Source organism: Rhinichthys klamathensis, unplaced genomic scaffold (genome assembly GCF_029890125.1).
Source record: "Rhinichthys klamathensis goyatoka isolate OS25496 unplaced genomic scaffold, OSU_Roscu_1.1 h1tg000135l_1, whole genome shotgun sequence".
NCBI lineage: Eukaryota > Metazoa > Chordata > Actinopteri > Cypriniformes > Leuciscidae > Rhinichthys > Rhinichthys klamathensis.
Genome location: NW_026606670.1, coordinates 642,428 through 666,646, shown reverse-complemented (window position 1 = coordinate 666,646; position 24,219 = coordinate 642,428). Strand labels below are relative to the sequence as shown.

General features: G+C 38.0%; 1 protein-coding gene across 1 annotated transcript; it reads left to right on the top strand.

Moving 5' to 3' along the window:
- Positions 1-954: 954 nt before the first annotated feature.
- Positions 955-23,068, top strand: col17a1b (collagen, type XVII, alpha 1b). Its single transcript, XM_056257111.1, is given in 55 exon segments — positions 955-1,103; positions 2,199-2,259; positions 2,535-2,582; positions 2,787-2,894; positions 3,016-3,282; positions 3,373-3,420; positions 3,507-3,536; positions 6,487-6,534; positions 6,827-6,967; positions 7,156-7,335; positions 7,601-7,672; positions 7,770-7,844; positions 10,616-10,948; positions 11,340-11,429; positions 11,512-11,553; positions 11,654-11,812; positions 11,896-12,135; positions 12,285-12,335; positions 12,473-12,499; positions 12,614-12,640; positions 12,720-12,782; positions 13,183-13,287; positions 13,457-13,517; positions 13,771-13,835; positions 13,931-13,966; positions 14,059-14,094; positions 14,194-14,256; positions 14,865-14,900; positions 15,003-15,074; positions 15,255-15,281; positions 15,423-15,458; positions 15,633-15,668; positions 15,782-15,862; positions 16,161-16,196; positions 16,311-16,394; positions 16,482-16,559; positions 16,716-16,766; positions 16,902-16,964; positions 17,057-17,116; positions 17,265-17,291; positions 17,431-17,475; positions 17,738-17,815; positions 17,899-17,946; positions 18,388-18,531; positions 18,613-18,747; positions 18,825-18,941; positions 19,031-19,147; positions 19,338-19,433; positions 19,560-19,706; positions 19,852-19,983; positions 20,195-20,380; positions 22,108-22,269; positions 22,357-22,437; positions 22,567-22,647; positions 22,808-23,068. Coding segments are annotated over 54 exon segments (4,770 nt in total). The 5' UTR covers positions 955-1,103; positions 2,199-2,204; the 3' UTR covers positions 22,852-23,068.
- The last annotated feature ends 1,151 nt before the right edge of the window (positions 23,069-24,219 follow it).

The following is a 24,219-nucleotide window of genomic DNA, read 5'->3' as shown; positions in this document are numbered from 1 at the left end:
AATAGAAAAAGGTAAATCTCAAGAGAAGCAACACCTTTTTTCCCTTGGTAAGCTTGTATGTCCCTAAGGAACATTTGCATTGTTCTGATGATTCACTGATAATAATAATAATGAGTAATACATTTACATAATATTTATTATAGCATTAAATCATATCTGTCACACACACACAAAAAAACGTTGTATAGGATTGGCTAAAATGGTATGTATGAACACGTGTACATCTGTAAGGACAGGGAGTTAAACTCTTGCTGGAAATGAATGCCACCAGTATCCTCATCTGACCCCATTTCAAATCTTCAGACTGTAAGCAGTTGACAAATTCAAAGTAAAATTATTCTAGTCATGTTCCTGCAGTTTCATGCTACCAATGCTTCCTTTGAGGTATTTGAAAAGTATTTAAGATTCCCAGGAAATGCATGAGTCGATCAAATATACCTTGAATATGTAGAATTTTTTAGTATGTTGAAAAACATGTCTGTCAAATGTTTAATGCTTAATGTAAGCATATAACACTTGTGCAATAAAAGACTAAGCATGACATTTTGAAGCCTGCTGAATGTAAGGTCTGTAATGTAACCTTATAACTTACTGAGAACATAATTTTACAGACTCTCAAATAAAACATTGGCTAAAATGAAAATGTCAGCTGACGTTGAACAAAATGCATTTTCTGTTACGGTTACACTGTTATGCCAACAGAAGTAGATTAAAGCTATAGTTTTTTAAAACGTAGTTTTATTTTTTCTAGGTGAAGTTACTGACGAACGCATCCAGCCACACCTGCGTTCACCTGAACATGTCCTAAAGCTTTTGCAGGAACATAATGAAAATTGTGATTCCTGAGGGTATTGTCTTCTTTAAAAGTCTGTATGTGTGTACCTGCCAAAAGACAGGGGAGTGGCTCCATATTAAATCCTACCCAGGAGTCATGTGGAGACTTGCCTATCAAAGTAGAGAGAAAATCAGAAAGAAAGCGGCAGAAATCAGATAACAACATTCATACTGCACAAGTGAAGTTCACAGACAGCTCTTAAGTAGACTTACTTTATTTAACATCCAGACAGCCAACATTTTTCTCTTCAGATTCTCAAGGATCGAAGGTAAAACACATTTACATCAAATATATATATATTTTTTTTTACCAGATAAAAGTAAAAGTATAAATTAACCATAATAGTTGTTTCAGTTTGCCTATATGTAATTAATCTCATGGGGGGGAAATACTTTTGTATTGATCTGTAATTATTATTTTCTTAGATGCAGATTCTAAAATTATGTTGTTTATTATCTGTCCAGAGATAATTATAAACCATCTGTTGCTCTGTGAACAATGTGAACAATCAGAATTCTTTGTATCTTGGTTTGGTGTGGGGTTACACCTGACTTGAGACTGGAAACCAGATTAAAACAGTAGAAAGCAAAACACCTTCATAATTTAATGATAAATAAGGGACCGTTTCATTAATTATATTTGTAAATGTTTATTTATTTTATTCTAATGTGGGAAAGAAGTTAGGCTAAACCCTTAGCTGATTCTGAATTGAGTTCTGAAAAGCCTCATGGACAAATAAAGGCATTATTTGTCTATGGGGGCCCATTCACTGTTTAGCTTTTTCATATTGTGGTTTGCATGGAAACAGTAGCAGCTCTTGCATTTGAAACTGAAGATGTAAGTAGGGTGGGGTGGTGATGAATTGCTTTACTCTCTCCACTGTAAATATGAGACTAGTTGTACTTGCAAGTCTTTTGTTGGAACAAGTAATTGTCCCTTAGGCAGTTTTTTTTTTCAGTTAAATACGGGTATGTGCCATTTATAATTTCTTTTTAGATATAATCTGGAATAGTGTTCCATTCTTGCCTTGAAATTTTTACATTTTACATTTCTTGTTAAAACTTATTTTGAAGGACATTCAGTCATGTACAATTAAACTCTTATCGTCATGTAAACGCAAATTATTCTTTCACATAGCAATACATCAAGTTTAATTGATTAAATACTATGTTAACATTTAAGGAAGTTGGCAAAATGTTTTGCAGTTCTTTTGATCCAGAATATCCTACAGTTCAGCTGTGATAAAAACATATTGAAGCTCCATTACTTTGATATAGGCCTACAACTTTTTTTTACAATGAAAACTGATTCTTCTTATCACACTGATTTTAATGATCTGTGCCGTTTTGCTACATTTATTTAGCATGGAATGGATGATTTAAGGCAGCAAAGAAACTATCCAGGAGGGAGTTCAGGAGACAGAGGTACGGATGCTTGATCAGATCACTCAAGTTTTGTTCTAGCCCTGAGTTTGAGAATTTAATTGCTGTGAATCTGCCCCAAAATAGTCTGTGAAGATCTTTTAATTCCAAACACTCTGCCATCTAGTGGTTCTGTAATGTTACTTACAGCTTGATTATTACACTGATGACTAATGAAGTGGCACGGTTTTATTCAGTGCTATTTATACTGCTATATGTTTTTGACTGTCAAAGCAAGAACTGTTCACATTTATAAGACATGTATTCTGAAAACACAGGCATCACTGAAACAATCTCTACAACAAGAATTACAGCTTTACCTCCACGTAAGTTATCCCCTCCCATATATATTTTATGTGTTCTCGTTGTGTTTTGTTCACATTCAATGCCTTATTCCTTATTCCTCTACAGAATTTGTGCTTCAAGGGAAATTTCCTGTTTGTCATACTGTGAATGTAACTTGAGCATCTTTTTAATTTGAGGTAAAAGTGGACATTGCTGTATAGTTTATGGTGTTTTTTTACCCTCAGGAGGCTTCAATGCATCCGCCAACAAGGGCATGTCAAGCACCTCCGGGTCTCCTGGCCTGGAGAAGAACATTTTGACTCAAAACAACAGCAGTTCTTTTTTCTCATCCTGTAAGCCAATAAACCATTTGATATTTCAAATAAACTTGTATATTAACCAAAGACAGAATAGACTTATAAATGTTCTAAGAATTTGTAAATGTCTAAAACTGTCCCTGCTTCTGTGACTCAGCATCTGTGGGGGTGAGTGCAGGTGGGTTAGGCTCTGGATCAAGGGAATATCTGCTAGAGGAGTCATCTGTGAGTAAGAGTAAGAAGGCAGGTGATGCTTCTGATGGAGGATTTGAGAGTGTCTCTGGATCAGGATCAGGATCAGGATCAGGATCAGGATCAGGGCTGGGGGTGAGATCCAGCTCCACTGATGGCATGAGAAGAACACAAGACTCCACATTGTTTCTGGAAAGGAAAAACAAAACCACTCATTCACGTCGTTATGATGGTTAGTCACAGCTGAGAAACCTTAAATAAATAAACTACAACATTTTTGTTTGTCCTTCATATAGCATGTAATCATTTTTTTTAACTCCAGGAAGCTCAAGTGAAAACTCATCCCCAGAGATCACAAGAAAAGACTATGGTAAGACCCCCAGCCACATTAAAAGGATTAACAGGATGTGATTGAGACTAGAAATATCAGCTTTTGTTTCATTGCTCGGTTTCCAGGTTCAACTAGAGGAAGGAGTCAAAGCAGGGGTGAGATTATTTACACTAATACAAATATATTAATTACTTTGCATAGGTCATCCAGTCAAGTACTATTATCCTATAACATTTTTACTTTAAAAAGGCCAATAGTATAAAACCCCGCCCACCACAGACATAATTCACAGGGAGTATTTCTGATTGGCCACTCCCCAGTCAGGCAGTAGGGACAGTTCATTCATTGAATTACCAAACACATCTTTAATTTAGGCCTGATTCTTTCATTATCAATAATGTTTTACACAACCGATTCGGATTCGTCAATTGAAGCATTCAGCTGTCGAATATTTCTGAAAAATTACTATTCTCCACTTTGTTCATTCAAATCAATATCCCATGTCCATGTACAGCTGTGGCTAGAAGTATTGGCATTGACTTAAATTTCGTGTTTCATAAAGTCAGCTGTTTTAGTTGTTGAGGTGTTGATTCACATTGCTTCTAGATTATTGTGCAGAGCGATCAGATGCATTTTAAATATCAAAAAGCTTAATTGGCCAAAAAATAAACTTTATCACAAAAAAACTTTTTTTTTCCCTTCTTTTTTTTGGCCCTGGCACAAAACGGCCAGCTTACATCATTTTACTAATCATATCATCAGCACATGGGAAAGTGTGAACAAGTACTAGTCAGAAGACATCTCTCTTGGATTATAAAATGATTGGATGATTGGATTATAATTAGAGAGGGTAATAATTATAAAAGTTCCCTTCATTCCCTTGTAATACTTCAAAAACGAGCAATCAGAGTTATTCATAAGGTAGGATAGCTCGAACGCACAAATATATTGTTTTTACGAAGCAACATTCTCAAATTCATGGATTTAATTGATTTTTATACTGTACAATTAGTGTATAAAGCGAACCGGTTCGTACTACCAGCAAATATTCAAAAATTATTCAAAAAAAAGAGATAGTTGTTACAATTTGAGAGGTTATGGCCAACTTAAAGTACCAGCTTTCAGAACTACGAGGAAAAGTATGTGTGTGTCTATGTGTGGCGTCAGGCTCTGGAATAACCTGAGCGCCCAACTCAAGCAGTGCCCATTCATTTATCAGTTCAAATCTAAGTATAAACAAGTCATACTGTCTAAGTACAGGACGGAAGAATATCCTAAATGTGGAAAGGGTATTAATTGACGATTCTTCTTTTCTTTTCTTGGAATCATCAGAATGGTTGTGAGTTCATTTTTGTTGATTGTATGGGCATTGGAAAAGCCCAACATAAATATGTATCAATTGTTTTCTTGATTGTAGTAATGTAACTACTGCACAAATGTATAAAAGGGGGTAGGCGTTAATAAGCTTAAGCTTCTGCCTACTCCTTTTGAGCATCATATTCACGTTTTTATTTATTTTTTTCTTACATATTTATTGCGCATGTATCCTTCTTTAGTTTGGCCTACTATGCTGACCCTTGTTTAGATAGAACTTTGTGGATACTAGATGCTCAAATAAAAGCAAATAATAATAAAAAAAATTATAAGAGCAGACTGATTGCTATAAAATGAGAGAAGAAGTGCTTCCAATCATTGTGTTCTTGTGTTAACAATGGTTACCTCCAAAGAAAGACATGCAGCCATCATCGCTTTGCCTTAAAATAGCCTCACATACAAGGAAATTGCTGCAAACAATATTGCACCTGATATAACCAATTACCGGATCATCAAAACATCAAGGAGAGAGTTTCAACTCCAGAGTGTCCAGAGACATCCCAGAGTGTCCAGCAAGTGCCAGGACAGTCTCCTCCTGAGGAGTTGGCTACGGAATTGTCACCAACAGTGTAGAGCTTGCTCAATATTGGCAGCAGATGGGAATGAGTGCATCTGCACGCACAGTGACGCCAAGACTTTTGGACAACGGCCTGGTGTCAAGAAGGGCAGCAAAGAAGCCACTTCTCTCATAGTACAATCCAAATACATCAAGGATAGACTGAAATTCTGCAGGAAGAAGCTGATGACTGGTGCAAAGAAGACTGATACAAAGTTATTTTCTCTTATGAAGCTCCCTTCTGACTGTTTGGGACATCTGGAAAATCGATTGTCCGGAGAAGAAAAGGTGGACGCTACCATGTGTGCTGTGTTGTGCCAACAGTGAAGCATGCTGAGACCATCCATGTGTGCTTTTCATCCAAGGGCCAACTTAAAGTACCAACTTAAAGTTTTTGGGCTCTTTCACAATTCTGCCCAAAAACACTGCCGTGAATAAAGAATGGTATCAAAACGTCCTGCAAGAGCAATTTCTCCAATTCAACAATTTGGTGGTGATCTGTGCATTTTCCATTGAAATTTTGGATCCATGGCCAGGCAATCTTAATCCCATAAAGAACCTGTGGTCAATCCTCAAAAGGCGAGTGGACAAGCAGAAGCCCACAAATTGTGATCAACTCCAGGCACTAATAAGGCAAGAATGGATCGCCATCAGGATTTGGCCCAGAAGCTGATATCCAGCATTCTAGAGTGAACTGCAGAGGTTATGATGAAGAAGGGTCAACAACAGCATAAATTGAATGTTTTTTTTTCTCCAATAAAAGCCTTTAAAACTAATGAAATGTTTATCATTGTTGTCCAGTATGGAAACATTTGAAAAATTATCTACAAATACTGAAACAGCAAACTTTACAAAACACAAAATGTATGCCACTACCAATACTTTAAGCCATGACTGTGTATTTATTCATTTGAAAAGTAGCAGTCTAATAAGCTTTATAATGTAATTTTCAGGCGTCATTATCATAAAATAAACACTGAGGAACACCGGCACGATGTTCAATGTGTCTCAACACTTGGTTCGTGGGACATTACTGATCAGTTCCATATATTAAATATACAGTATGTGCTAAATGTATGCGTTAGTGTTAAAATAATGACAAGACAATCATGTTCAAAATTCAAACTGTTTTCTCCCTATCACTATTATTATCTCTCTTTCTGTGTCTGTTTTAGAGACGGAAATCAGGACCAGACTGCAAAGTGCATCTCCCTCCACTAGATGTATGTTGTCTATTTCTCTTTAATTCAATTATTTCAGGTAATTAAATAAATAAAAAGAGATGTAACACTCAACGATAATTAAATTGCATTAAAAAACTAAAAGTGAAATGAAACAAATATGTATTACATTTTTAACTTTAGTTACAAGTTTACAAATTAATTTAACATGTTTTTACCAGATGCTCAAGGAAAAAGCTCAGAAAATATTTCGTTTTGTTCAACAGCTGAGAGAGTGAAAGTAAAAGGCATGTTTAGTCATGAAGTTGTGACTAATACAGTGCTGTTGCTATAGGGACTGAGCTGGATGATGTGAAGAAGCTGTTGAAGGGATCGCGCTCCGCCAGCGTCAGCCCCACACGCTCTTCCTCCTCCTCCCCTCTTCCGATACCTCGCAAGGCCACCACCTTAGACAACAAGATCTCCACCAAGCAAGGTAAGGAAAGCTCAGGCTGATGACAGATAGTAAAGCTTGATTAAACTGCAAGATATCATTGTAGTATTTAACACACCTATGGTGTGCAGAGCCCATTTATTTTCAAAATCCAAATTCCCCAGTTCATCTGTGCATAGAGATCTTGTGCTCATTGCCAAAGCGTTAAGACCTCCTTTCAATTTTCTCAGTCGAGCAATATGACAGCACTATTCTTGACGCTGACCTTGCCTCGTACACATGGAACTCCTCCACACTGCCCTCTACAGTGTCCACTGGACCTGGTGCTGCTTACGGCTTCCACCGCAACACCAACAACATGTCAACGGGAGCTTCGCTTGTCAGCAGCACATCACCATCCTCCTTATCAGGTCTGCATTGTGTTCACCTGACAATATAGAGAATTGAGCAAGTCATTCATCTAGTAATTGATTGAGGCAAACTTTGAACATAAATATGTAAATCCCTCAATATCACACCTTGGAAATGATTATTTTCTGGGGTGATTATAAATAAAACTGTGAACACATCAAAACATTCAATTGAAAACACAGTCCTCTAACAGACATACAATGGTATTTTATATATACATTTTATGTACAAATACCAATTTTTTTTTTTTGTCTTGACTTACAGTGTATGGCTTCCACAACAATTTAGCTCCTGCTAGTGGAGTTCTAACTTCGAGTGGAGTTAACACAGTCTCAGGTATCGTCTGAGGCATATAATATTAAATAATTGTAATGACATTAGAAGACAATAACATTCCTTGTAAGCATGTTTATTTGTTTGTGTGTATTTTTAGGATATGGAGTGCAGAAGAATTATTCAACAAGTCCCAACAGCACTTTTGCTGTTAGCACAGGGGTCTCCACTGCAGGTGTTTGTTATATTTATATTCTGTACAACAGGGCTCAACAATAAGAATGGCCCAGGGTCAATGTGAGACAGTTCTGGGATAGATGACTGAATCGTCAATTGCTCTGTCGGGCCAATGCTGGATTGATTGTCTCCGTATTTTACATTCAATAATCCTGTGTTTTTCCACAGTTTTTTATAAACAAAAGTGTTTATTAATTTTAGTTGGATAATTTAAAGATATTTTCCACAAAGCCGAAACCTCACATATGATTTGTTTTGAAGAAATCCTAACATTTTATGAAATTTATAAATATAATTTATATAAACATACACTACCATTCATATGTTGGGGTCAGTTATAGGGGTCTTACTTGTCTTTTGTTCACCAAGGCTGCATTTGTTTGTTAAAAATACAGTAAAACAGTAATATTTTGAAATACTATCACAATTTAAATTAACTGTTTTATGTTAAATGCAGAGGTGGACAAGTACACAGCTTCCTACTCGAGTGAAAGTACAGATACTACTGGTCAAATATTACTCTGTTACAAGTAAAAGTTGTAAAGACCGCATTGTTGTATGTAATACAGTACCTTATGCCTCTCTGAATCTGTGCCTGCCTACCTACCCTCATATCAATATCAAATTTATTTCTAGAACACAGTTCCAGTAGTGGGATTGAATGTGAGATTGAATAAGTGCACTCAATAACGTCCACAATGGTTTCGGACACCCAAATGGCTGTTCCCTCAAATCGTGCCCTATTTAAAGTTATGATATGAATACACTCACCGGCCACTTTATTAGGTACACCTGTCCAACTGCTCGTTAACACTTAATTTCTAAGCAGCCAATCACATGGCGGCAACTCAGTGCATTTAGGCATGTAGACATGGTCAAGACAATCTCCTGCAGTTCAAACCGAGCATCAGTATGGGGAAGAAAGGTGATTTGAGTGACTTTGAACGTGGCATGATTGTTGGTGCCAGAAGGGCTGGTCTGAGTATTTCAGAAACTGCTAATCTACTGGGATTTTCACGCACAACCATCTCTAGGGTTTACAGAGAATGGTCCGAAAAAGAAAAAACATCCAGTGAGCGGCAGTTCTGTGGGCGGAAATGCCTTGTTGATGCCAGAGGTCAGAGGAGAATGGCCAGACTGGTTCGAGCTGATAGAAGGGCAACAGTGACTGAAATAACCACTCGTTACAACCGAGGTATGCAGCAAAGCATTTGTGAAGCCACAACACGCACAACCTTGAGGCGGATGGGCTACAACAGCAGAAGACTCCACCGGGTACCACTCATCTCCACTACAAATAGGAAAAAGAGGCTACAATTTGCAAGAGCTCACCAAAATTGAACAGTTGAAGACTGGAAAAATGTTGCCTGGTCTGATGAGTCTCGATTTCTGTTGAGACATTCAGATGTTAGAGTCAGAATTTGGCGTAAACAGAATGAGAACATGGAACCATCATGCCTTGTTACCACTGTGCAGGCTGGTGGTGGTGGTGTAATGGTGTGGGGGATGTTTTCCTGGCACACTTTAAGCCCCTTAGTGCCAATTGGGCATCGTTTAAATGCCACGGCCTACCTGAGCATTGTTTCTGACCATGTCCATCCCTTTATGGCCACCATGTACCCATCCTCTGATGGCTACTTCCACCATGTCACAAAGCTCTAATCATTTCAAATTGGTTTCTTGAACATGACAATGAGTTCACTGTACTAAAATGGCCTCCACAGTCACCAGATCTCAACCCAATAGAGCATCTTTGGGATGTGGTGGAACGGGAGATTCGCATCATGGATGTGCAGCCGACAAATCTGCGGCAACTGTGTGATGCCATCATGTCAATATGGACCAAACTCCCTGAGGAATGCTTCCAGCACCTTGTTGAATCTATGCCACGAAGAATTGAGGCAGTTCTGAAGGCAAAAGGGGGTCCAACCCGTTACTAGCATGGGGTACCTAATAAAGTGGCCGATGAGTGTATGTTAGCCTTAGGCTAGGCTACTGTTAGTGTGCTTCAAAACAATGACAAAATTTGCATTTAGAAGACCAACCAAACGTTGAAAATGAAAATCAGGTAGATGTCAGAATCCAACACTAGATTGACGACATACGTTCTGACGTCAAACCGACTTTCATTTCAAACCAAAATCCAACGTATGTCCGACGTCGGGTTCTGGCGTCTGTCCGATGTTGGATGTTGACGTCAACCCGACTTTAATTTCCAACCAAAATGCAACCCCTGTGACCAAAATCATCCCCTGACTGACGATACTACTTTCTACTCAAGGACCTTGACATAATTGTAGTGGAGTAAAAAGTACGATATTTGTCTTTCAAATGTAGTGAAGTTAAAGTAAAAAGTTTCCAGAAAAAATAATACTCAAGTAAAGTACAGATACTCAAAAAGCCTACTAAATGTAGGTAAATGTACTTTGTTACTGTCCACCTCTGGTTAAATGTAATTCATTCCTGTGATGGCGAAGCTGAATTTTCAGCGGCCATTACTCCAATCTTCAGAGTCACATGATTCTTCAGAAGTCATTCTAAAACAATTCAGAATGAATAGAAAGTTCAAAAGAAACTTTAAAATATGTAAAAGTTTTTACCGTCACTTTTGATCAATTTAATTTAATAAAATGTTTTAATTTAGACACGTAAAAATCATTGCTTGTAATCATTGTTTAAACAGGGACACTGTGTCCTTTTAAAAGAGGTGGCAAAGAGATACTTGACATTTGAACATGATTATTTATTTGTTTATGTGTGTATTTCTAGGATATGGTGTGCAGAAGAATTATTCCTCAAGTCCCAACAGCACTCTTGCTGTTAGCACAGGCGTCTCCACAGCAGGTGGTTGTGTTATAGTCACTCAGTAAAGGATTTATAGTTACTGTAGTTCTCAAAAGACGTAGCGATTGTCACATAATAAACAAGAAGACTTGGTGTCACATTTAGGAACTGGTACAAGGACCCTTAATGAGAATGTGTCAAAGAGATACCTGACGCTGGAGAAGGAGAACATTCCAGTGAAGAGAGACACTGAGGAACTTATCCTGACCAAAGACAGTGGCAAGCACTTTACCAACAGCGCCCCCAATGGGACAGCAGGTAAACACAGGACTGAATGTTGTATTCGATGTTTTAGAGATTGATAGTTCACCCAAAAAAGGAAAATTTCTCCTGTTGAACACAAAATAACATATTTTAAAGAATGATGGGAACCAGACAGTTGACGGCACCCATTGACTTCCATAGTATTTTTCTTCCTACTATGGAAGTCAATGGCTACTGTTAACTGTCTGTTTACCGACATTCTTTAAAATATTTCATTTTGTGTTCAACAGTAGAAAGAAACTTATACATGTTTGGAACAACATGAGGGTGAGTAAATGATGACAAAATTTAAATTTTTGGGTGAACTATCCCTTTAAAGTTATTTAAAATACAAAATGATTGATGTTTTGAAACTCTATATTGATTAACTTGATTGATTTTAAAGGGTCATATTCAGATGTTTCAGTGAAGAAGGAAACTATGATGACCAGCTATTCTGAAAGTGTTCCTGTGAAGTCTAGCTCTGGCGTGCATTGTAAGGGACTTAATTTTCATGTATCATTATATTGTTTAATATAAAATTAATGTGGTTTTCAAAATTTTTACCCCCCTTCAAGATGGGTCTTCAGTGTCAACAAAAGATAAAGCTACTTATGCAGGTAAAACTTTTTATTTGAGAAACTATTGCACACAATACAGTATATGAGTCACTGTATAAAACTGGGACTCACCTGTCTCTTGATATTTGCGTTCTGTCAGAGATACATAAGGCTAAGCTTGAGGATGAGGATGACTGTAAGTGTGGAGGGGGTCTCTGTGGATGTGGGCCAAACTGCTGTTCCTGGTGGAAGTGGCTGCTGGGTTTTTTGCTCAGCCTCCTGCTTCTCCTCGGCCTTCTGTTTGGACTCATTGCTCTATGTAAGATTTGAATGTCTAGACTAGAAACATACGTGCGGTTGCATATAGTCTTCTAATCTGTTGCTAATCTCTTTTCCTTGAAGCTGAGGAGGTAAAGAAACTAAAGTCTCGTGTCAGCGCTCTTGAGGGAATATCTTCCTCCATGAATGCCCGCACAAGTCGTCTGTCTGCTCCTATTGATGACATTGACATATATAAAGATGCTGGAAGTAAAGCAGCATATGTTAATTCACTGGATTCTGCAGTTTATTCAGACAATTCTGCACTGCAGAGAAATGTACAGCAAATACTGAGAGCAGAGCTGCAGTCTGAAGCAATGAAAGGTACAAGTGAAAACAGTTCTGCTCAAACACACATTAAAAAAAACATACATACATTTTATAGAATGCATAAATATATGCATATATTTTATTATTAAATGTATTTATATGCAAACACAATACTTATACATTTTTTGTGTGTGTGTATCTAGCCTTCCTTGCTTCTTCAGTTAAAGCTGAAAGAGGACTTCCAGGGCCAAAAGGTACATCAGATATTCTGTTTTTACTGAGCACACATTACAGCAAACATAATGTATAACTTCTATTGAGATTTAATAGAAAGCAACCTGATTTCCACTACATCTTTCAATCACACCTTTACTCTTTTCACCACTTTCAGGTGACAGTGGATCTCCAGGGACGAAGGGTTTGTACAGTTTTAAAATCAATTATGCTATCTGTAAATTCAATTAACTTTTTATCTGTTTATATTGATATACGTACAGTTGTAAACATGATTTTTTTCTAACCTGTTTTTCAGGAGACAATGGTTTTCCAGGGCTGCCAGGTAAGAACAATTCTTCTTGTAGAACTAAAGTCTTAACAGTTGTGCAGCAATATATATATATATATATTTGTATCTGTAGGTCCACCAGGAATTCCAGGAAATCCAGGAAGGGAAGGACAAAAAGGGGGAAAAGGAAGTGCAGGTACATGAAACGTTACACAATGCTTTTTTCTGGAAAAACGATCACAATCATCCATTCTGTTTAAATCTACAATTACCTAAAAAGTTAAGGCTTAGAGGTTCAGATTTAGATGCAGTCCATAAATGCTGAAGCTAACATGTGATATTGCTGTAGCACTAACAAATAGCTTTAAATAAAGTCAGTTAGTCCCACACTCCTGTACTTCCTCCATTCATCCACCCCAGATTACAGCCTAGTCCTTTGCTACATTTAGGAAACATATAAGACACATTTATACTGTGAACACTTGACTCAATTCTGTTAATGCTCTTACTCCTTCTGAAAAAAAGAATGAACCTTTTCTGATGTTGCTTCATGGAAACTTGTATGCTAAAGTTGTAAACTAAAATGTATGTGACAGGTGAACATGGTGCAGACGGACCTCCAGGATTCAGGGGAAGAGATGGTCAACCTGGACCCCGTGGAGACCCAGGACCTCCTGGAGCAGGAGAGAAGGGTGAAAGGGGTAAGATACTGCATGTTTTGACAATTTGGCCCTTGAAACACGATCTTAGCATTTAATTCTTAGTATTTAATTAACACAATTTAAGTTCTCATACACAACATAAATTTGAGATTTAAGCTTCTGTTTTGATCATATTTACAATGTGTTTGTGTATCTGTTCGTTCTCTAGGTATTCCTGGCTCTCCTGGTCAAGTTGGTGCACCTGGGCCTAAAGGTCAATACAAAACACAATTTATATTATTATTTTTATTGTTGTTGTTTTCATTTGGGTTATAAAAGCTGATACAGTTGTGCAACTGCATTGGCATGAAAATATATGCTAATGTATACATGTTTAGCCTACCTAATCATTAAGCAGTAATGAAATATAAGTTGTGTTTTCTTTTTGTCTGTTAACAAAACTGTTTAACTCTTTCTTTGAACTATTTTAGTGGCATAGTGTATTTGTTTTCATCATATAATGACATTACATGTGAAAAACACTTTTTGTGCAGGTGAACAAGGCCCTCAAGGCTTCAGAGGTGAACCTGGCACCGTCGGACCTAAAGGTGTGTGGCCCGATGTAAACTTGGTGCATTTTTAGCAATGGGCCTACATAAAATCATAATGTTTATAGATTTTTTTTTTTACAAATTCTTTACAGGTGATAGAGGACTTCCTGGTCCACCTGGAATTAAAGGTTTGTAACCAATTATAAGTCAGCCCTAACATTACCAATGTATTAATGAAGTCAAAGTGAATTCAAGTAAAATGATGTGTGTGTTGTATCAGGTGATCATGGTGATATAGGAGACAATGGATTGCCAGGTATGTATGTTTAGACTGAGCCGTATCAAAGAACTTGATTCATTTGAGCCATGTTCACAAATATTTGATTCAGTGTTAAATCACTGTACCCTTCATCAGGTATTCCTGGTGCTGCAGGACGACAGGGACCAGCTGGTGAGAAAGGAGCTAAAGGAGCACCAGGTAATTCTTTTTTTGCCATTTTATTATTAGAACACCCAAAGAACAGCCATAGGAAGTGATAGGAAGAAAAGTGTGGATTGGGATTATAAGAGTCAAAGGTTTTTAATGGATTGCCTTTATATACTGTATATAAGTACTACCACGCGTAGAGTCTGACATGCAACATATGACAGAGCTGGATTTCTAATCGTCAAATCTCTAAAAACATTATTGCATTTTCATTATGTGGGTGCAAGTGAGAGTGCAAGCTTTAGAAATTACACTACCGTTCAAAAGTTTGGGGTTTGTGATACTTTATTTTACATAAGATACCAAAATAGTACCAACCCCAAACATTTATTTATACGGTAGTGTAAATAAAGTCTGTCTCAAATAGTTAGAAAAGGAAATCCATGAAAAATGTCCAAAAATTGTTTGTGATAATTATTTGTTATCTAAAGCGATTTCCCCCAAAATAATATCACTATACATAATATCACTATGTTGTATATTTACACTCAGTTGTATGGCACAGATTAAAGCTCCATTATTACCTGGACCTCTTTAATGCAAATCTTGTATTGGTGTAAAATAAGTCCCCAGATAGTAATTCTGTCATTTCATACTAGGGCCTCAAGGAGCTGATGGTGAAAAGGGCCAAAGAGGTGAGTGGCATTTTCAGAATTTGATGATTTCAAACTAAAGAATGCTTTTCAATCTGCAAATTTATTTTAATCTGTATTGTGTATCATTTTGTTAATATCTAGGTGAGTCAGGCTCAATTGGCTTGCCAGGAATCAGAGGACCACCTGGGCCACTCGCTGATTCTGGACAACCAGGTATAAAAGCATGTAGAAAAACATGATCCTCATTCTTAGAAAATTATCTGAAGCTGCATGCTTATAGCACAGTTCCCATCATTCACCATGTGATAATGATAATATAAACTCAAATTACTCAAATTTGATTGTGCATTGAGTTTGATTCTCTATATTTTTCTACTGTTCTCTTTGAATCAGGAACTCCAGGGATTCAAGGACCTCCAGGTAACCTGCCACTTAAACTTCATTATATTCTCTACCCAAGTTATACGTTTTATTTTTGTGCAATTAAGATTGTTATAATATTTCTCAACTATGTATGACGCTATAATGGTGATCATTGTTTGTTTTCTTTTGTCATCATAGGCCTACCTGGCAATCCTGGTCAGCCTGGAGCTAAAGGTGCTTGTGTGAGAACATCAGTATTAGTGAAATAGACTATAGGATCAATGTTTAGCTGCTTTTTGAAGTCTTCTATTTTTAGATGTATATTTTGTTTTATTATTGGACATTAGAATTATATAGGTACAACTATGCATATCAATGTCCTGATAAATAATCTTAAAACGTTCACAGGTGAGACTGGTGCGGCTGGAAGAGTGATCAATGCAGGTAAGATTAATTGAAGCTATAAAACACATTTAACAGGTCACTGTGCTCTGTGTGCAGTGTTGTGAACATGAGTTGTGAGTAAATCTGAAGTGAAAAACTGCTTGATTTTGCAGCAGGTTCTAGCTCAGTGGCAATCCCAGGACCGCCTGGAAGCCCCGGTCCTCCTGGCCCAACTGGCTACCCAGGACTCTCAGGTATGCTCATAATCAAAAACTGTTAAAAACAACCAAACAAAACCCAGATTAAAAATTCAACCAAATCAAAATACCTTCCTCCTGTTTACCAGTAAACTCACTGTGCCAGGAACGTTTGTTGATTAAACACATTTTAGATATTATTAGTAATGACAACTTGCCTGCCATTTTACATACATAAATTTGTGTATATTTAAAAAGAAATACACCGAATTTCATACTTGAATTATTCACATTGTTTAGATACAACTATATATTTATAATGTGACTTTATGATACGTCTGTTTTGTAATGCTAGGTCCCGTTGGCCCTGCTGGACATCCTGGTCAGCCTGGTAAAATTGCATTTTGTATCTGGCGTTGCTATTTAATATTCTATATGAGTAAAATATAAATTATTATCAAATGACTTTCCTTGCATCCATGCATCCACCTCGATTTTTGTGCAGGTCTTAAAGGTGATAAGGGAGATCAAGGAGAACCGGGTATTGCTGTGAACACTGGGGAGACTTTGGTTTCAACGCGTGCAGAAAGTAAGTCTTTATTTTAACAATCTAATTGAAACATTAGTAGCTTATAGAAATGCATTAACATAATGCTTGCATATCTGTCATTTTTAGGACAGTATGGGGCTGCAAATGTTGCTGTTACTGGACCACCAGGTCCTCCTGGTCCCCCAGGGCCTCCTGGACGTCCAGGTAAAGTAACATTATCCATGAAACGAGTTTTTTTGTTTTTGCCACATTAATTCATGTTCATGAAGTGAAGTTCAAGTTCATAAAATGTTTAAGTTATGGATATGACAACCAGTGTTTAAAAAACCATTTTAGATGCTCATTTTTAATCTCCAATAGGAGATACCAGAGCAGGTCCACCGGGACCACCAGGTTTACCAGGCTCAGCAGGTAAGATGACATGAAGCAGTACTTACACAAAATATGACATCTTTAATTGTTTGGCCAATTGTACATCTCACTCTACTACTAACTCATACTCTATAATGGCATACTTTTCTCAACTCTTCTGTTACTGTGTAATAGGATATGGCACCCCCGGTCCTAAAGGAGACAAGGGAGATCCAGGAAACTTTGTGCCTAATTCAGGTTGGATTACAGCATATGCCTGGTATTATACATTATTGTAATGGTGTTGTGGTTTTTGAAGTCTCACAGCTTTACAAATGCTGCCTACACAGGAACGTTTTTTGCGGGACCACCTGGGCCGCCAGGACCCACAGGGCCTAAAGGAGCGACAGGTGAGTCTTACCTACAACTGGAGTTTTGTTGATTCTTAGTACTTTTCTTCCAACCTATCGTCAGTGAAAACACCATGAATGTGAAATGTGATGTCAGAGAGTAGTTTAACTATTATCAGATATCTAATGATATATATGTAAACTTCAGGTGCCCAAGGTCCACGAGGATATCAAGGTAAGGGTTTCTTCTCCAACTAATTCTGAATATGGGTCACAAGAATTAATATGAACCGTAAAACACATAAAATACTCAGATGTATCACCACATGCCTTATAATAGTACTTTGTTTGCCATATGTGATATTATTTTTTAGGGGAATCAGGTCAGCCTGGCCTTCCAGGGAGTCCTGGTAGAGTTAGTAAGTTATTTTGTTTCTGTTGACAGATTCATTAACATTAACACCCAAAGCAACATATTTAGTCAATAATGAGTCATTTATAATTATATTTTGTGTGCCTGTGTTTAGTTGGTTTATGGCACTTAGCCTCTGCAATACTTAATTTGCTGTTAATTGAAATATTGTAAATAGATTATAAAACATCTGACACAAGGAGGAACAGTTTTTAAGTGTTCATAAAAGCTATAATAAATATTGAAATAATCTTTATTTTACTCTTTAGTCTCTGAGTACGGTGTCGCTCAAGGGCCACCTGGTCTTCCAGGGCCTCCTGGACCGCCTGGACGAGAGGGCCGTAAAGGTAAATAACTTGAATAATGATGAGACATTGTATTCAGGTGTATTAATATCTACAGTACAATAATTTTTTTAATTATTTCTCAGGGGATCCTGGAGTACCAGGTTTATCAACATCACAAGGAGAGTCAAGAGGTAAATCTTAGTATGATGTACTGGATATGTATTGAAGGAATAGTTCACCCCAAAATTGAAATGTTGTCATCAATTACTCACCCTCATGTCATTCCAAACCCATAAGCGTTTATTCATCTTCAAAACACAAATTAGGATTTTATTTTTATTTTTGGGTGAACTAACCCTTTAAGCTATTGTCTTGTCTAACCAGTCTTTACCTCTTTAGTGAAAAAATTGTAACCGAGCATTTTGTTTGCTGTCACCAAAAATAATTAATATAAACTTTAAAAAGTTGAATACCTCAGTGTGGGATTCCTCATTTTGGAAAAATATAATGGACCCTCTAGAGCTTTTTGGGAATAACACTGACCTCCAGTTGCACCATTATTAGATTAGTAGATGAGTTTTGCAAAGCAAAACAATGCCATAACTCTCTATATCACTTCTCATTGTCATTAGTCTCGGTATCAGGAGCAGTTGCAGTCGGGCCCCAGGGGCGGCCTGGTCCTCCAGGACCTCCTGGTCCACCCGGTGCTACAGGTCATTCCGGTGGATCCCATTTTGCCTCGGACTATCGGCGTTACATCACGGAGTATATGCAAAGTGAGAACCTGTTTATTTGGATGATCGCATTCCTTCTCCTGAAGGTCATTTCCTCATGAATGTGTCATGTTCTTTCCACAGGTGACAGCATGAGGCAGCATTTGTCTAGTATTCAGGGATCACCAGGTCCACCAGGTCCACCAGGTACACCAGGTGCACCTGGAGCTTCAATGTCTGTAGAGGACATTGCATCTCGGGTCATCGCTTACATTCAGCGTAAGTTAAGATGTAATCTGTGCCGTTTAAAATGTATTTCTGTTGCATTTGTAGTAAAATATATACTTTTGTTTCAGGCTCTGGATTCAGTGGTAGCAGTATTAGCCAAGGTGCTCAAGGTCCTCCAGGACTTCCTGGCCCTCCTGGCCCACCTGGAAGTATAACTGCTGACTACATCATTTCCCTTTTACAGAGTGAGTAAATCATATCAGATCCACTTATGTATAAACAGCCTTTTGAGTCTTGAATCTGAGAACTGACCCAGTGACTTTCTTGTGCTCAGGAGAAGATGTGAGGCGTTATGTGGTTGGCCCTCCAGGACCATCGGGTTCACCAGGGATTAGTGCTAGTACCTTTAATGCACAGGAAGTGGCAAACTATGCTATCAGAATAATGAATGGTGTGTCTTCAACCCGAATTCTATGTTAAAGCTGCAATAGATTGAATTTTGTCCCAGACAGCAACATGGGCCCAGATCCAGCCCACATCTGGTACAGGTGGAATCGATGTACCAGAAGTGGGCCAGATCTGGGCCGACACTATTTTGTTGTCTGGGGTAAGTCCAATGTCATTTGTGAATTTGGTTTTAGAGCAGGGGATGACAAGCAGACCTGGACCACCAGGCCCTCCTGGCCCACCTGGCCAAGCAGGTGCTACCTACAGCGACATAACAGCTCTTATTCAGAGTATGTGATTCTTTTTAAAATGCCCTTTTTAATTTTTCAAAATAATTTTTCATTATGTGTTTTATAACAGTGCATGCACATGCGAAGGGTTTCCTCTCCTTATATTCCCCTTGAATGTGTTTGAAGGGTCAGGGCTTGGGGCAGGCGTTGGACGTCCAGGGCCCCCTGGTCCGCAAGGAATACAGGGACCCCCTGGTCCGCCTGGTGCCACAGGAGGCGACTCCTCTGCACTCTCGGGTTACAAACTGGAGGACATCCAGCTCTACCTTCAGAGTGAGTTTTTGACCGTTTACACATGTGTTTAATGCTGTCCACTTGTAAGTGGATAGACAAAAACGCATTTTAATACCAGGTGTAAGTAGGGCCTTATATATACCTGCAATGTTTCAAAAAATCTTTGTGATTCTGTGGTATTTAGAGTCCGGTTTTAGGGGACCTCCTGGTCCACCAGGACCCCAGGGTCCTCCAGGTGACACTAGGGGCCTTGTATCATATACAGGATCTTCTGCGCGAGAACAGATCCGTGCTGAGCTGCAGGATTACTTGAACAGTGAGTGTCACTCACCACATGCTCTAATCCAGAAACTGACACCTCAGTGTAACTTTACATTGGACACATTCACTTGGGGGATGTCTGACTGATTTAACAAGTGATCTCACTCCATTCTAGATTCTGAAAGCATGATTTGTTGAACTCCTAGATTTGTGTCACCAGTTTCTGCAAACACTTTTACCACATCAATAAATCTTTTTTTTTTCAGGTGACAGTATGAGGCGCTATGTTCACAGTCCCCCTGGGCCTCCTGGACCCCCTGGCCAGAAGGGTGAACGTGGTGACCCCGGGCACAGTTATCAGAATGCCAGAAGCCAACACCGCTTTGGCACTGAGATCAGTGAACCAGTGGACTACTCCAATGTTGCAATAAAAGTAACTGATTACATTAAAAGTGAGTACAGTATCATTCAAGTCCATGCACCAGTTATATTCATAATGAAGCTGTAAAAGTAAAATTTAGTCCAAAATAAGTGACTGTCTTTCAAGTAAGCCATTGAATCATTCATTTAGGTGATTTGTTCTATTCGTACTTCTTCTGAATATTTACTTCACAACTATTTAAAAAGTATGTTCTATTTAGTATGAATGTTATTCAAACCTTCTATATTTGTCATGTTGTCATTGTCATGTGACCTACCAGTGTCAGTTGTGCCACTTCACTGCCATTTACAAATCCCCTCCCGTGGCCTTATGGGATAGTGAATTGTCCATTGGATGCGCACTTCAGAATATCGACCGATGCAAAGCTGTAACCGTGGGCCTCATTTATAAAAGTACTACGCACAGATTTGATCTTAGAGTGTTAAAATCCACAGCAACATTCATATTTATAAAAACAGTCTTTGACGTGGAAAAGTGCTTAACGCCATGTCAGGGTCTACACACTTTTCCTTGGGGCAGAGAGTCGGAGTACTGCAGGTATTTGGAAATCTAAGCAATTCTTGCCGCTCGCCCTTCACAAGTAAAGGATTTAGATGCTGACTGGTGCACTTTTATATGTTAATGACGTTAATTAGGGGAAGTTTGAATTTGATTGAAACCCTTCACCTGCGCACAATTTCAAGATTATTTGCAATTTATAAATTTCACATTTGGAAGAGAGACGTACACATTTTTTTTGTGTGTGTGTAGGCTTCGTTTTCCGAATCACACATACGGACATTTGAGAAATGATCGTAAGATCAAATGTAGGATGGTTTCTACGCAACATTTTATAAATGAAGCCCATGTCTTGAACATTGGGGAGGACCAAACCAGTGTTTAGGAGGAGGGTAATGATAATGGGCGTAATTGTCTTTTATTTAAGGAAATTAAACAAGTAAATAATTTAAAGGCAAAAATAGAGAAATACATTTATTTTAAAGTAATCCATTTAAACTATGCAAATATTATTATTTTAAAAATATGCACACATTTGACTTGTAATTGTTTGCCTAATATGCCTAAAATAGCTGTTAATGTTTTTGTTGCCCCGTCACATTCAATTATGAATTACAAGAAGCGTTGTGCTGGAATTCATGCTCATCCTCTGTGAACATTAAAGCATGCCTTCTTTGACCGCTGAGGCGGACCTTAAAAATGTAACTTTCAAAACTTTTTTTTTTTCATCCTAACAACAGAGTGTATGTGTAATGTAGTGCAGGAAAGCAAATATTTGGGGGTCCCCCTCAATGTCTATGGTGGTTATGGCCCTGACTGGAAGTAGTAGGTCATCTGGGTACATTTTTCCTACTGTTTTACGAGTACTGTGAATTCGGGCATACTAGCAATTTCATACTGTTGTTTAGTCAACTATATTTAGTAGGGAAGAATGCATTTTGGATGCAGCCACTGTCATTCACTTGGTTGATTCATTCAAAAACTCCACTACTGTGTTGGCTTAGTTTGGTACTACGAGTATCTGGCGATGGTGTAAAAAAAAAAAAAGGCAAAATAGTTATAACAAAGCACTGTAATAAAAAGCAAATACATCCATTTTTCCAAACCGCTTGCCTAAGTAGTTGCAGGGATGCTGGAGTTAATCCCAGCTTTTTGGGCCCTAGTCAGGGACACACCGTGAACTGATGGCCAGTCCATCACAGGGATAAGAAGCAAACTCGTGTCACTCTTTTCCGTTAGATCAAGGTCTACTACAGGACCTGACAGAGGGATACTGGAGAACACAAGCAGGAAGGATCCAAGGACCCGCTGGGCCTCCAGGTCCTCCTGGCCCACCCGGGTACAGCCGTGTGATTGGTGCCTATGGGAACGTGACTGCAGACCTCATGGACTTCTTTAGAAGTCAGTGTCTACTTTTACATAATTTGTCACATATGCTGATTATATATTTAATTACCATATTTGGCTTGTATTATTATTTATTTTTAGCACATGGGAGCATCCCAGGGCCTCCTGGCAGGCCAGGACACAAAGGGGACAGAGGATACCCAGGATCTAAAGGAGACACAGGTACCAGTCATCATTGATTTAGCTATTCTGGACAAAATCAAACAGGAAATCAGCTAAAGTGCTGCCCGATTAAACATGAAAGTGAAGAGCTGTGAATATTAAGGTGTATGGTTTGTATGTGATCTACAGGGGAAAGGGGGAGCTCAGGGATACCAGGCCTCCCGGGACAAAGAGGACTGGAGGGACCAAGGGGAGAAAAGGGTGAAAAAGGTTAGAATAGTATACTCATCATATATCCTAGCATGATGTTACAATGTATTCATTCAATATATTCAAAGTTATTGTTACATCAACCAGCATCTAAAAATCATCAATGATGACGTATTTGAAGGCAGCTCTGACATGCATCTCTCTCTATATTGAACTTTAGGTGATATCCAGACTGGTAGATGGGTACGGACCACTGGTGTGTAAGGGCTTTTGCAACAGCACACTTTCGTGGATGCACTGACAGCGAAAAGAAATCTTTAAGATAAATCCATAAACTAGCCTCTCCTTATGAAGTAACACAGTTTAGAGGCTTGTTTGGTTCCTATTTTATCACACTATACAGTTTTATTTCAAACCAATGCATGCAATATTATAATTCATACATTCAAAACAATTTTCAGCTGTACTAGCATGGGTTTAAGACATCAGTCTGATAAATGATCATTGTTATGCATTTAGCACTTGAAATGTACTTTTTATCCAATAGTGGACTTTGTAATTGCCTTTATGATTTTAATTTTAAATTTTTTTTGTATTATATACATTTGTCTAAGGTCAATTCTTGCAATGCAAACACACAAAAATCAAATCAGAATGTAACGGATGATACGCCAAACAAAAAAGTATCTTAAGCAGCTGAGATAGACCATGTGATGGAACATGACTCACTTTACAAGGGCCACTGAATCTTTAACAAAGAGTATGATTTTACGCCTACCCGATATGAACCCAAACTGCACCATGTTTAGAAAAAAAACACCAATAAATCAAAGAAAATACAATGAGTTTTATTTACAGTATATCAATGGACAAGCGTTTTGATACATAAATTGACCTCAAAAATGCATCAGATATTCCATCAAAGTGCTGCAAGAGGTTAAGGTCACTGTTCAGCAGTATGACACCAGGATATCTCTGGACAAATATCCTGTTTGTGCAATTGCCAACTTTTAAAACCTGTTCAAAGAGATCATGTCTCTGGTAAAGTACAGCATTTGGGATTTCTCTCAGCATGCAAAAAGTATATGAGCACAGCATGTCATAATATGGCTAAGATACAGATGTGTGATTTCTTACACAAAACATGTTATCAAAAATAAAGCTTGAATCAGATGAAAAGTCCTCAGCAACAGTGAGAAATGTTCATGTCTTCACACTGAAACTTTTGCAGACTGTAATGGGCAAATCAAAAATCCGCTCTACATTTGACTATCAAAAGTATGTGTCCTTCAATAAAAAGAAAACCTCAAATTAAAATAAACAATGTAACGTGCAGGTTCACATTCCCCTTAAATTTTGATGAAACAGGAAAAAGAACTAACAATAAAAACTTTCAACTTCAGTTGAAATCCATAAATAACTTTTTACCACCATATATGAAACATTCAAGGTGGCAAAGACTGCCTTACTCTCCTTCAAATACGTGAAATTAATTTGCTCATAAAAAAATAAACTCGGCTACTCTGGACCACAAAGTGACATGCCAAATGAGAAATGACATCATCGTATACAAATATTTGGGCACAATTTCCTCCACAAAATCACTACTGCATATGTTCAATTTGTTTTAAA